General features: G+C 50.9%; 1 protein-coding gene across 4 annotated transcripts in view; it reads right to left on the bottom strand.

The window, feature by feature from the left end:
• Window positions 1-209: 209 nt before the first annotated feature.
• Window positions 210-13,536, bottom strand: part of TAP2 (transporter 2, ATP binding cassette subfamily B member) — a 67,290-nt gene continuing 53,963 nt past the window's right edge. For all 4 annotated transcript variants that reach the window (XM_075578000.1, XM_075578001.1, XM_075577999.1 and 1 more), the window contains 5 exons: window positions 4,174-4,362; window positions 3,499-3,672; window positions 2,736-2,895; window positions 1,296-1,432; window positions 210-1,181 (listed from right to left, as the gene is read on the bottom strand). In XM_075578000.1, the coding sequence (XP_075434115.1) occupies window positions 963-1,181; window positions 1,296-1,432; window positions 2,736-2,895; window positions 3,499-3,672; window positions 4,174-4,362 (879 nt within the window). In that variant the 3' untranslated portion in view covers window positions 210-962. The remainder of the gene's footprint in view (window positions 1,182-1,295; window positions 1,433-2,735; window positions 2,896-3,498; window positions 3,673-4,173; window positions 4,363-13,536) is intronic.

Here is a 13,536-nt window from a genome sequence, read left to right as displayed (position 1 = left end):
ATCTCTCTTCCCCCCCTCATCTCTCTTCCCCCCCTCATCTCTCTTCCCCCCCTCATCTCTCTTCCCCCCTCATCTCTCTTCCCCCCCCCCCTCATCTCTCTTTCCCCTCCCCCTCATCTCTCTTTCCCCCCCCTCATCCCTCATCTCCTCTCATCTCTCTTCCCCCCTCCCTCATCTCTCTTCCCCCTTCCCCACGTGACAGAGGGGGCTGTCTTTATTAGTTTTTTGTGCATACAAACATGGGAACACGTAATGTTGATAACTGTCCATAGTATACACAGAACTGTCTGAGACATACCACACAAAACGGACACATGATGGGGAGACAACAGGACAAGACAGCCACAAACCAAGGACAACAATGGAAAGAGGGGGGGGAAGGTGGGGGGGGGGGAGAGGACCGGCGAAGAGTAACCACCTTTGTCTTGTATTCTGGAGCTGTGCTCCTCGGCTACTAGCCCTTAGCACATAGCAACCTCGCAGAGGTCGCACCAGGGAGGGGGGGAGGGCCTTCCCTATCGTCAGCCCGTCTTAACTGGCTCCCAATCACCCATCAAAGGAGAACTCACTTACTTCAATCAAAGCCAGATTGTGGCATCGTTCACCCCCTGGATATCAGTCTGGGCCAGCCATGGTGACCAGACCTTTTGGAATTTATCACCCGAATCGTTAACTAAGCTTGTTAAGTTTAGCTGTACTTTTGTGGGAGAATGGGTAGTAAACACCCGCTGTTGTTGCTTTAAATTGATTTATAGACGCCGGTGGGACTGGAGCTCTGCCACTAAGCTGCCATTCACCGTCGCCCCGCCTCCTCGTTTATTTTATGTTTAAGGCAAAAACAAAAAGGGACAGGGTACCCATTCTTTAGTGATATTGTGGACCAATAAAACAACTTTACTTAAAGCCTAACACCGTGTCTGACCTCTTACTGATCCTGCCCCCTCCCCCCCTCACCACTCGCTCTATCCCCATGTCTCTCTCTCACTCCCCGTTGGGCAGGATGTCTCTGTCAGGAGCCTGTGATACATTCCTTGCTTCTGTATGAGCTCCTCATGTGTTCCGCACTCTGCAAGGCACCCGCCCTCTAGGACTAGTATCTGATCGGCATTCTGTATGGTGCGGAGCTGGTGAGCGATGATCAGCAAAGAGAGACCAGCGATACTCTGCAGAGACTGCTGGATCTAAGAGAGAGAGAGAGAGAGAGGGTGTGTGAGAGAGGGAGAGTGTGAGAGGTGGAGGGACAGACCAGTCAAGAGAGTCAGAGAGCCAGACAGAGCGTCAGAGAGTGCTGGTACCTCATGCTCTGTTTCTGCATCCAGACAGCTGGACAACTCATCCAGGATCAGTAGCTGCGGTCTCCGTGCGAGAGCGCGTGCAAGAGCCACACGCCGCTTCTGTCCTGCACCCAGCTGTGCCCCGCTCTCCCCCACATCTGGAGGAACAGAGACATGTGAGTGACCACCCAATCCTGAGGGACATACATGTGAGAGACCTCCAATCCTGAGGGACAGTGACATGTGAGAGACCCCCCCAATCCTGAGGGACAGAGACATGAGACTCCCCAATCCCGAGGGACAGACGTGAGAGACTCCCCAAACCTGAGGAAAAGAGACCTGTGAAAGACGCCCCAAATCCTGATGGACAGACGAGAGAGACCCCCAATCCTGAAAGACGGAGACGTGAGATCCCCCAATCCTGAGGGACAGAGCCATCAAAAACATCCCCATTCTGTCTCCATCATCCTCCCCCTCAGTCTCTGAGTCAAATGCAGATAGGTGAAAGGGTTAGGGTGCTCAAACCCAAGATAATTCCATCCAATTCAATTAACAATGAAACATTAACCCTGGAGATACCAGTGGGAGTGGGTTGGTAAATATAGACTTGTAAGTGACACAATGACAGCAGTCAATACTTAACTATAAGAGTCTAAACCAATGAAGCCCACTCACGTCATCTCCAGGGGTGATTGCTGGCGTGCCAGCCACGAAGGATCCAGAATCCAGGTACAGCCAGAAGAAAAAACGAATGGCGCACAGCCAGGGAGCCAGGTGTGGAGTAAAAAACTTTTCTTAAAGAAAAGTTTTTTACTCCACACCTGGCTCCCTGGCTGTGCGCCATTCGTTTTTTCTTCTGAGTCAAATGCATGCTAGAACCTGTCTCTCTACCTCTCACCTGCATGATACACCCCTCCTCTCCAATCCTCTCGCCCCTTTCTGTTCTTCCATCTTGCTCATCTGGATAATACCCCATCCTTCCCTCACCTGTATAATACACCCTCCCTCACCTGCATAATTCCCCTTCTGCTCTCCTCTCTCCCCTATATAATACCCTCTTCTAATCCACACTCTCACCTGTACAATACCCCTTCGACCTTCCCTTTCACCTGTGTAATAATCCCTTCTGCTCTTCTCTTTCTCCCTGCCCTGTAAAATACCCAACTCCCATCTCTCCCCTTTATTAATACCCTCCCCTGACCCTCTCTTTTACCTAATATAATACCCCTTCTGGTCTTTCACCTACATAATACCCCCACTGACCGTCCCTTTCCCCTGTATAATAGCCCCTTCTGCTCTCCTCTCTCTCCACCCAGAACAATAACCTTCCTCCCCCCTCTCTCACCTGTATAATACCCCACCCCCTCTCCCTCACCTGTATAATACTCCACCCCCTCTCACCTGTATAATACCTCACACCTTCTCCCTCACCCATATAATACCTGCCCCCCCATTTCTCACCTGTATAATACCCCCTCTCCATCCCCTGTATAAAGCCCTCTGCATTCGCCTCTCTCGCAGCGGCTCTCAGCTGCTCCTCGGGGGGGTCCTGGAGTCCGTAGCCGATATTATCTCTCACTGACCCGGCAAACAGGATGGGCTCCTGGGCCACCAGCGCCACCTGGGGGAGAGACAGAGACCCTGCAGAGCATCGCAACATTAACCCGTCCCCTGCCAGAGACTTTGCAGAGTGTCGCTCTATTAACCCCTCCACTGCCAGAGACCCTGCAGAGTATCACCCCATTACCCCCCGCCTTGTCAGAGACCCTGCAGAGCATGTTTCATTAACACCACCCCTACCAGAGATGTTGCAGAGTGCCGCTCCATTGACCCCTCCCCTGCCAGACAACCTGCAGAGCATCACTCCATAAATCCCTCCCCTGCAAGAGATGTTGCAGAGCGTCACTCCATTAACCCCTCCCCTACCAGACACCCTGCACAGCGTCACTCCATTAACCCCTACCCTGCCAGAGACCCTGCGGAGCATTGCTCTGTTACTACTCCCTGCCAGACATTCTGCAGAGCATCGCTCAATTAACCCCCTCACTTGCCAGAGACGTTGTAGAGCGATGCTACCTTAAACCCCTCCCAGAGACGTAGCAGAGCGTCACTCCATTAACCCCTCCCATTAGACACACTGCAGAGCCTCACTCCATTAACTCCTCCCCTGCCAGCGACCCTGCAGAGCATCGCTCTGTTACCCCCTCCCCTATTGCTCGGGTACCTTGCTGTGCAGGTACTGATGCTCATACTCCCGCAGGGGTCTCCCATCCAGCAAGATCTCCCCTCTCTGGGGATCGTAGAATCTCTCCAGCAGACACACACAGGTGGTCTTACCACCCCCAGAGCGGCCCACGAGAGCAGTGACACTGCCAGGGGGGAGGGAAAATGAGACGTCCTGAGGGAGAGAGAGGGGATGGGAGTGTGAAAAAGGGGGAAGAGGGGAGGAGAGTGTGAGAAAGGGGGAAGAGAGGGGAGGAGAGTGGGGAAAAGAAAGGGGAGAAGAGAGGGAAGGAGAGTGTGAAAAAGGAAGAAGAGAGGGAGGAGAGAGAGTGTGAGAAAGGGGGAAGAGAAATAGGAAACATGAGAGAGGGTGAAAGGGAAGACAGGGAAGGAGAGAGATAAAGAGAGAGGAAGAAAGGAGAGAGGGGAGTAGAAGAGCGAGGGTGAAAGACAGACGCACACAGAAGGGGAGAAAGGGATGGAGTCAGAAAGAAAAGAGGAATAGAGAGGGGCTGAGAGAGAGGGTGAGAGAAAGGTGGAGAGGTGGAAGGGGGAGAGATATAGAAATGGGGAACAGGTGAGGGGAAGAGGTGCTCTCTCACAGAGGGACAGAGAGACTATTCTAGACTATTATAACGTGATATACATACGTGCTGTGTTATAGTCACATGTTTACCTGCAAGGCGCAGGTGTCCGGGCGGGAGGGGTATGAGAATGTGACGCTCTGGAACTCAAAGTGACCCTTTAACTTGTCCGGACGATAAGACCCCGAAGTGGAGACCAGCGGCTCACGGTCCAGATACTGAAAAATCTTCTGAGCAGCTCCGGCTGAGTGAGTGATCTCACTGAGCATGTGAACCAGGGTCTGAGTGAGGGAGAGGTAGTGAGTGATCTCATTGAGCATGTGAACTAGAGTCTGAATGAGGGAGGGGGAAGAGTGAGCTCACTGAGCATGTGAACCAGGGTCTGAGTTAGGGAGTGTGAAGTGGAGAGAAAGGGGCAGAATGAGAGAGAGGGAGAGAAAGGGAAAAAGGAGAGGGAGATAGAAAGGGGAGAGGGAGAGAGTGACCTCTACCCTGTATATACACAGCTCTCATCTCTGCCCTGTATATACACAGCTATCATACATGCAATTTATATACAGGGCTATTATCTCCCGCTAGAATATAGAGATATTTTCACCTGCAATATAAAGAGCTATCATATCTAACCTGTATATACACAGCTATCATCTCTCCCTTGCCTATACACAGCCATCACCTCTCTCCTGCATATACATATCTATCATCGCTCATCTATATATTACTTGTGTGGCGGTAGGGGTAGCTAGCCTCACATAATAAAGATGAAGCCTGTGTGTAATGGCCGCCTCTGTGAGGCTCATGTTGGCCGGTATATGTAATGTTTGGTGTAACCCCTTCCAGAAAAGAGCTAATCACCGTGTGATGTCTGGAAGGGGGAAAACTGTATGAATTGGGGAACGTAAAATAAAATGTAAATGTATTTCCTCATACAGTTTAGCAACTCAGTATGTAATTTGTGTTGTTAGAATTTCTCTGTGTGCAGACCCAGTAATTCACTTGGCTGGGCTGCATACAGACAAATGCCAGGTCGTCACAAAGGTTGGGACCGGCTGGTTACCAAGACAATGATTAGCGGAGAAGAGCTGATTATCAGGTTCGGGGATGGGCTCTCAGCAGGGCAGACCCTTTGTTCCTCAGAGACGCAGTGGGAGGTATGGGGCTGGCCAGGGAAACAGTTGCCGGGTCTGAGTCTCATAGGTGCTAGTTTCTTGCCCCACAGGCCCCCAGTTGCTGAGTGTTTCACTGTGACTGTGTTTGCTGGTTTGCCAGAATAAACTTTAGTTTATTCAATTTATATGTCCTGTTTGGTGATAGTGATCCTGGTGTTTTATGTGTTAAAAGTTCTGGTCTCCCGTGACATGCTTTTTTGTCGTGGCAGAGTGGTGGGATCACTAAGCTCAGCTCTGAAACTCTTGCAGGACTTTCATTTCTGAGTCAGTCTTGATTTCAAGAAACTGGCTATGCCAGCCAAGGGAGCCAAGCAGACTCCTCAGTGGGTACACAAGTCTACAGCAGAGAACTAGTTTCAAAAGCTGCAGAGTTTAAGCACGAGAGGAGATGCTATCTCTGCAACAAAGTGGGTCACATCAGACCTGACTGTCCAAACCGTGCCAAGTCTGGTGGACCCCATCAGGGGCAACGTTCTCCAGCTGCACAGCCGGTCGCCCGGTCCCTAGCTGGTCGGGGAAGCGCTACTTCCTCACGGTGGTGGATTTTGCCACTCAGTATCCTGAGGCTGTAGCGCTTGCCACCATTGATGCAAAGGCAGCAGCTAAGGCATAGTTAGGGATTTTTACTAGGGTAGGTTTCCCTAGCGAGACCCTACTGTAACTGATCAAGGGTCACAATTCATGAGTGAATTGTTACAGTGTCTCTGGGATGCGTGCAGGGTGAAGCACCAGCGCACGACCCCTTATCACCCCCAAACCAACGGACTATGTCAGGGGTTCAATGGTACCCTGAAGCAGATGCTCTGTGCGTTTATAGAGGCGGAGGGGAAAGACTGGGAGATTCACCTGCAGCACTTGCTGTTTGCATACCGAGAGGTACCGCAAGAATCTACAAGCTTTTCTCCCTTCGAGCTGCTAAATGGGCGCAGGGTACGGGGACCTCTCGACCTATTCCGTTAGGGGTGGGAAGGGGAGGCTACCAATACTGATGCTTCTGTACGTGGTAAATCTCAGAGATCGGTTAGAGATGCTCATGGAGTTGGGGCAGGACAACCTTAGGGATGCTCAAACCAAGCAGAAGACTTGGTATCATCAGAATGCCCGTAGTAGATCATTCATCCCAGGACAGCAAGTACTTGTTCTAAAGCCCACTCGGGGAACAAATTAATGGCTACATGGTCTGGACCGTACAAGGTTCTCAGAAAGATGAATGAGTGCAACTATGTTGTACTGTTAGATGGAGAGGCAGGTAGAACTAGGACATATCATATTAACATGCTCAAGGGGTACTTTGCACCGAGTGAGGCCTCGTTCATGGTGCCAGAGACAGGAGTTGGAGGGCGGGCGTTCGGGAGGGAGGGCGGCAGTCTGCTGGGCGATGTGTGTTCATCCCCAGCAGACTTTTTCAGGAGTTGAGGAGGGGGCGGGGCTACAGACGTGAGGATAGGGATCGAGGCTGCAGTCTTGAAATCATTCTCAAGAATGATTTCATTGGCTGCCGAGGTCCCAGTGACGCTGCTGCAGCTTCAAAAAACTATTTTTTTGTTTATTGAAACTGTAGCCAGCGTCAACTCCGGGCTTCGGAGACAGGGCAGCTGCTACCCTGACAACCAGTATTCAATTTAAATACTTTGTGTCCCACGGCAGCACTCCCTCCCTCCGAAGCCTGCACCCTGAACGAGGCCTGAGGCATCAGTGCTGGCTATCTGTAGCCCACCGATGGGGGACCCAGCAAGCAATGCTCTGCTGGACCCCCTAGGGGAGACGAGGCAGGTGGGTACAGTGGAGCAGGTAGAGATAGGCTCCCAGTTTAGTAGGCAGCTGTGAGGAATCGGGGGTCACGGCAGTCACAGCGTGACCCTCCCCTTACCACCTGCGGTCCCCGTTGTCTCCGCTCCGGCCCCCCTCCGTCGGTACCCCTGCCGTGCGGCTGCTGCTCCGCACACAGCGGGTAAACATGTGGCCGCCATTAGACCTGCACACACGCTCTCCAGCCTTACAGAGCGCGCGCCAGACAGTCATAATTTATTCACCCCTCTGGGACTTAGACCACGCCTCCGGCACTCGCGCGGCTCACGGTCGCATTCCCCTTCCTCTCAGCTGTTCTCAACATATCCTCATTAGCACAACCTATCCAGTGCTGCGCCACACACTCCACCAGGCCTGCCTCCACCTTCCATTGGTCAGCCCACCTTTATAATCCCTATTCTCCCTGTTGCACATCGCTCTGCATAGTCTCAGCTCTGTTAGATGTGTGCTTTACCCCTCTCTCTGTTACAGTGCTTCTCAGGTTCTGGCTTGTCTGACTACCCTCTCTGGCTCTCGACCCCGGCTTCATCCTGACTACGCTGCATCTCTGGTCCCCCGAACTCGGCTTGCACCTCGACCACCCGGACCTCTCTGCTCCCTGAACTCGGCTATGGCAACCACTAAGGCATTTCTACTCTCCGGATCTGGCAAGTACTATCGTTATAGTCTCCTGGCTTGGCCACGCAAATACCGCACTCCGGACACGCTCCTTTCTGCTGCGGGTGCGTGTATCTTATGACCGACCTCAGTACAAGGGACGGGTCTGGTCTGCGTGCAGCACTGCGTTATAGCAGCAGAGAGCAGAGACTAGGAATATGTTAGAGCAGTATAGGGTTTTGTTCTCAGACAAGTCGGGCAGAACGCATATTACAGATCATCCTGTGCTCACAGGAGATCTGCGTCCTCTGCAAAAGCATGCATACCGGGTATAGGGCAGTATAGAGAGGGAGGTAGAAGAGATGCTGGCCCTAGGGGTAATTGTACCATCTCAGAGCCCTTGTGCTTGTTCGGTAGTCCTCGTACATAAGAAGGATGGGACCACCCGCTTCTGTGTGGACTACCGGCAGCTCAACGCAGGGACGGTTTCAGATGCTTATCCCATGCCCCGCATGGATGAGTTACTAAATGAACTCACGGGGGCAAAGTATCTGACGACCATGGATTTACGTACTGGCAGATTCCCCTGACCCAGGAGGCTAGGAAGAAGTCAGCTTTCATCACTCCAAGTGGCCTCTATGAGTTCTTAGTGATGCTATTCGGGATGAAGTATGCCCAGGCTACCTTCCAACGCCTGGTCAATAGGTTGTTAGAAGGGATGCAGAGTTATGCAAGGGCATACCTGGATGATATTGCTGTCTTTAGTAATTCATGGGAATCACATCTAGTACATTTAGCAGCGGTGCTAGCCAGAATTAGGAAAGCAGGGCTTACTTTGAAACCCACTAAGTGCTTAGTGGGAATAGCTGAGGTGTTGTACCTAGGGCACAGGGTGGGTGGATGGAGGATATCTGAAGCCTGAACCAGCTAAGGTTGAGGCAATAGTGCAGTGGCCCGTCCCCAAGACTAAGAAGCAGGTTATGGCTTCCCTAGGCACCGCTGGCTATTTGTACAGAATCTGGGAACACGTCCTTTGCGACGTGTTCCCTCCTTACCTACTGCTACTCAGCCCTCCGTCTTGGCACCAGCGCGTGTGCGCACCCCCACTCTGTTTACAGAGTGCGCACGCGCAGCTCTTCTAGAGTTGCCTCGGAGCTTGGCTACGCCCCCCCCCGATGCACTGCGCATCACGTATTAGCGGCGTGCTCATGTGACGACGTGCACCACTCCCCAGCTGCGCGGCAAGTAACCTGATTGCCACTTGTCTCCTGTGCCTATCACGGCTTCCGCTGGGGTCGCACCTCCACTCCGCCCCATGTCCTATTGGTTGCTTCTCCCTTCTTATGCCTTGCTCGTATTCTCTAGCATTGCTCAGTATAATCACTTGTAGCCTTGTGTGCCTCACAGTTCTGTTGTGCCTAGCTCTTGTTCCAGTCTTGTCTTGCAGTTTGTCTCCTCGTGTACCGACCCGGCTTGTTAGTGAAACCCCTCTGGATATCGAGCTCGGCTTACCCTCGACTACGTTTACCTCTCTAACCCAAGACCACGGCTACACGGACTTCGACGATTCTCAACTCTCCAATCCCAGACCACGGCTTAACGGACTTCGACAACACTGTAACTATAACCCAAGACCCCGGCGAGTATACGGACTAACCCACTCTCTCCTACCCAGACAATCCGCATTCCAGGCACGCCTCCGCTGCTGTCGGTGAATGGTTTCATACCTTTCCACCTCAGTACCGGGGTCTTGTCTTGTTTGTGGGTAGTGCAAGCGTTACACTATTAAAGGACGTTTGTCCTGCAGTGCAGTACAGTGCAGTGGCCAAATCCATGACAGATTTGACACAGAAGTGACACAGTTCTGGTTGTCTGGTCTCCCGCCTGTGAAAGTGTATTCCAGGCATTAAAGACCGCATTGGCCAGTACCCCTATTTTAGCTGCACCAGACTACTGTAAAAAGTTCTTGGTGCAGACTGATGCCTCTGACTTTGTTATCGGTGCTGTGCTCAGCCAAGTGGGGGAGGAGGGAGGATAGAATCCTGTGGTGTACCTGAGCCACAAACTGTTGCCCAGGGAAGTAGCTTAAGCCACTATTGAAAAGGAGTGTTTGGCGACCGTATGGGCACTTCGCAAGCTGCAGCCCTATCTGTACGGTCGCCCATTCACGGTAATCACAGACTATAACCCCCTGAGTTGGTCACAACTGGTATCTGGGGAAAATGCTAAGCTGCTGTGCATGAAAAAGTTTATAACGCATATTTTATAAAGTTATATAGGGGATTTTCATTCAGACAGCCAGAACAGAGGTAAACAATTAAGTTGTAATTACTGTACTTTAGGAGTGTATAGCAGGAAGTCCCTGCAAGGTGAGCAATGCATATGTTACTCGGACTTCTAAAAAACCCCCGTTGGCTTGGTTCCACCGGGTCTGAAAAAGTCTGTAGTTGAAAAGATTTAGCCGACTAAAGTGTGAAGTGGGGAGGGGAAATGCAAGTATCCCCATCTTAGTAAATGTCCGGGCAAATGGGCCAGATGTCCGGCCAGCTCAGACAAAATGTCGCCAGGTAAGGGGTCTGGTATGCTAAGCGGCAACAGTGCGAGGTTTGCGCATGCCCTTGGCAAAACCTGGCACAAGGCTTCTTAGTTCGCTAAGTATGGGCAACTCAGGGATAGGTGGGAATATTATTCCCACAAATGAGATTGGCTGCAGAGGGTACAGATAGGGATTTTTACTGCATAAGAATCCCTGCAGCCGATCGGGAGCCAGAGTAATCTAAGATGGATTTTAAACTTTGCAACATCGTAACCCAAATCACAGCTGCGGAGGAGAAACAGTGGTTTCGAGAAGCGCCACTATCCAAAGAATGTTTTCGGCTCTGTTTGCGCAAAACTCCCGCTCCTGGGAAATTGTGTCTAGAGACTCTATTTCTAAAGATTTCGTTCCGGGGATAGAAGATTTAGTTTTACCCCGTCCCAGTAAGTGTATTTTTGTTGTTTTTTGTAAACTAAGCTATGTATGTTCACTCTGTAAATAAATCACAATTCCGGGTATTTTGGTGTTAAAAGTTCTGGTCTACCGTGACCGCCACATTACAGCATCAGGTTCTGACCCCTGCTCCAGTGTCAGTGACCGAAGCACCCAAGGTAGCTGACCCCCCCAGGCTATCAAGCCAGGGTGGAACAAGTCAAGTGCCAGAGGTGCTGCAGTTAAGCCTGCGGAGTGTGCCCACGAGCGCCGGTGTTAACAATGTAATTGGCCAGACCTTCAGCGGGGTAGACTGCCCCATCTTTCCCCGATTCTGTAACTTCAATCTGGGGCAACGCTCCAAAGCAGAGAGGCCGATCGTCTGCGTGAGGTTGATCCTAACAGTGGAGCAGAGGGAAGCCGTACAGCAGGTACAGCAGCGGACCCAGCCAGCAGTTCCAGCAGTAGCAGTCGGCGGCATGGAAGTGGATCTAGAGGGACATCGCATCACAGCCATCGGTCAGGAGGACAACGATGCCCGCCAGAGATATTTGCGCCTGGTGATCATAGGCAATCAGCAGACGGCCAGCCTGATGGACACCGGCACTCTGGTGCAACCTGATATGGTCAGCCCAGAGCACCTCCTCCCAGGGTCGGGGATGCAGGTGAAGATGCTGGATGGAGCCTCCAAGTCCCTAAAGTTGCCTGGGTGTTCGTCGACTGGGGCGCCGGTAGAGGAGTCCAGGATGTTGGAGTGTTGCCAGGCTTGGACACAGATGTCTTGCTGGACAACGACTTGGGGCGCTTCATTTGTTCTTATGCAGAAGAGGATGCTCCCATGGTGGCAGCCACACCTGTGATGTCTGCCAGCAAGTAGGCAAGCCGGGTGACTGTGCGAAGGCTCCCCTGGGACTGCTCCTGGGGATTGGTGAACCTTTTCAGCGCGTGGCTATGATTGGGCCAGCGGCGTTGGCTCTTTGTAGCCGGCCGCTGGGAGATCCGGAGAGCCAAGCTCTGCCGTATGTCTAGGGAGAAGCCAGACAGGGAGGCTCAGTGGAGCAGGTGGGGATCGGTCCCCAGCTCAGCAGTGGGAGAAGAAGCGAGTGATGGCAGGGAAGTTCCATGTTCTGTGTATGGATAAGCTGGGCAGGACCCACCTAACCGATCACCCAGTCAACACAGGGGATCACTGTGGCGAAAATGGGGGTAATCAGCTAATTAATAAAGGCAGTGTGCTCGGCTGGTTACCCCTATTTCGTATTGGGGATGAAGGGGTTCATTTTTCATGCACTGCACATGTCTTATTTTTCCTTCTGTCCTTTGTTGTCCCCATTTGACAGGATTGTATGAGCTTGCAGTATAGTTCACACCAAGCACACACACATGAAAAATATAAGTGTTAGGTAAGGGGAACATGTATTTTCAATAAAGTGTATTTTTGCTACAGGTTTTAAACAGGGACTAGCAGGATGAGGTTTTTTTTCTCCTGTCATTAAAATGCACACAAGAACCAAATGTTTTGACACCTATGAGCTGGGTCACTTGCCTATGCAAGCTTCAAAGGTAACATGCTGGGCCCACGCCTGTAAGTCTCTCTGGAAGTTGCATATCAAAAGACCCAGAGTGTGGTGGGTGTGAATTGGCCAGATGGATGCTAAATAGGAAATCCTGTTGACCATTTGTGCTAGCTCACATCCTGAGTTCCCCCTTCCAGCCTGAGAGGGCCAGGTAAAGAGGGGAGTGCACCTATGCTAAGTAGCCAAGGTGGCATTGTCGCACATGTTCTGTGTGAACAGGAAATCCCTAGTGTCCACTCTCCAAACTGTGGGCAAGTAGGGGATTGGGGAATGAGAACTTTCCCACTAGGGGGATTGGGTGGGTATGTAGGCGATAGGCTTCCAAACCCTACTGTATATACAACCCACCCAGGCTATCCCCATTGTCTTTCGTTTTTCATTCTACCATGTGAGCGGATTTCCAACATGCTTCTAATAGCGGAGAAGAGCAGCAGCACATTCCTGGAATGCAAAGAGTCTTATTACATCGGAACCAAGGACAAAACTCTGCGTTAGGACACTGTGATTGCTAGGGGTTATCTGATTAACCCCAACGGACCAGAAAAGACTTTGCACATTCACAGAAGGATTGGGCTGGCAATTTATGCCCTTGCAAAAGGACTACATTTTAAAAGACAATTGTAACAGGGGACTTATCCCTTTTCAGTAATGTTCCTTTAATCTAGCAGTGTGGTAGTTAATTACTAAACACCACCTGCATGATTAGATTGTTTACAAAAACCTGTCTGTTCAGACAGGAAGTGACTCCTCCTTAGCTCTGACTGAGAGCTGACCTTTGGAGACAGCACATGTCTTGAGCTCTGTCAGAAAACACAGCAGAGCTGATTTCAAGACACAGGGAAAACTACTGCACCTGAAGCTGAACCAAGAAGTGAGATTTTCCCTCCAAGAAACAGATAAGACTTTTATTCTTAAGAGACTGCTTATATCTGCTTATTTCATGTTATATGTTTTGGGGCTGCGAGAACTGCTTGACTAAGGGAGATGTGAATTATTGCATAGTGTTTCACTAGAAATACTCCCAAGTGAATAGAAGCTTTGTTCCCCCCCCTGTGTTTGGATGAATTTCCTGATGAAAAGGAAAAGGCACAATAAAGCCTTATTATAATTTCACATTATAAACTACTCCAAGTGTGTACATCTGTGAACATCCGTCTACAACAATCTTCTGGTGCTTTGCACCTTTCTGGACATTATCCCGTTCCTATACCAGTAGTGTAATTATTAAGTGTATTCTGCAGTTGTCGTGTATTTGCCTATCAAGGGAATAAATCTCAGTTTATTTTGCTCAACTTGTTCTGCTCAATTGGGATCCACAAAATATAAATTTGTGCA

This window comes from Ascaphus truei, chromosome 20, assembly GCF_040206685.1.
Source record: "Ascaphus truei isolate aAscTru1 chromosome 20, aAscTru1.hap1, whole genome shotgun sequence".
NCBI lineage: Eukaryota > Metazoa > Chordata > Amphibia > Anura > Ascaphidae > Ascaphus > Ascaphus truei.
The sequence above is the reverse complement of the archived record's forward strand: the minus strand, read 5'-3'. Positions and strand labels throughout refer to the sequence as shown.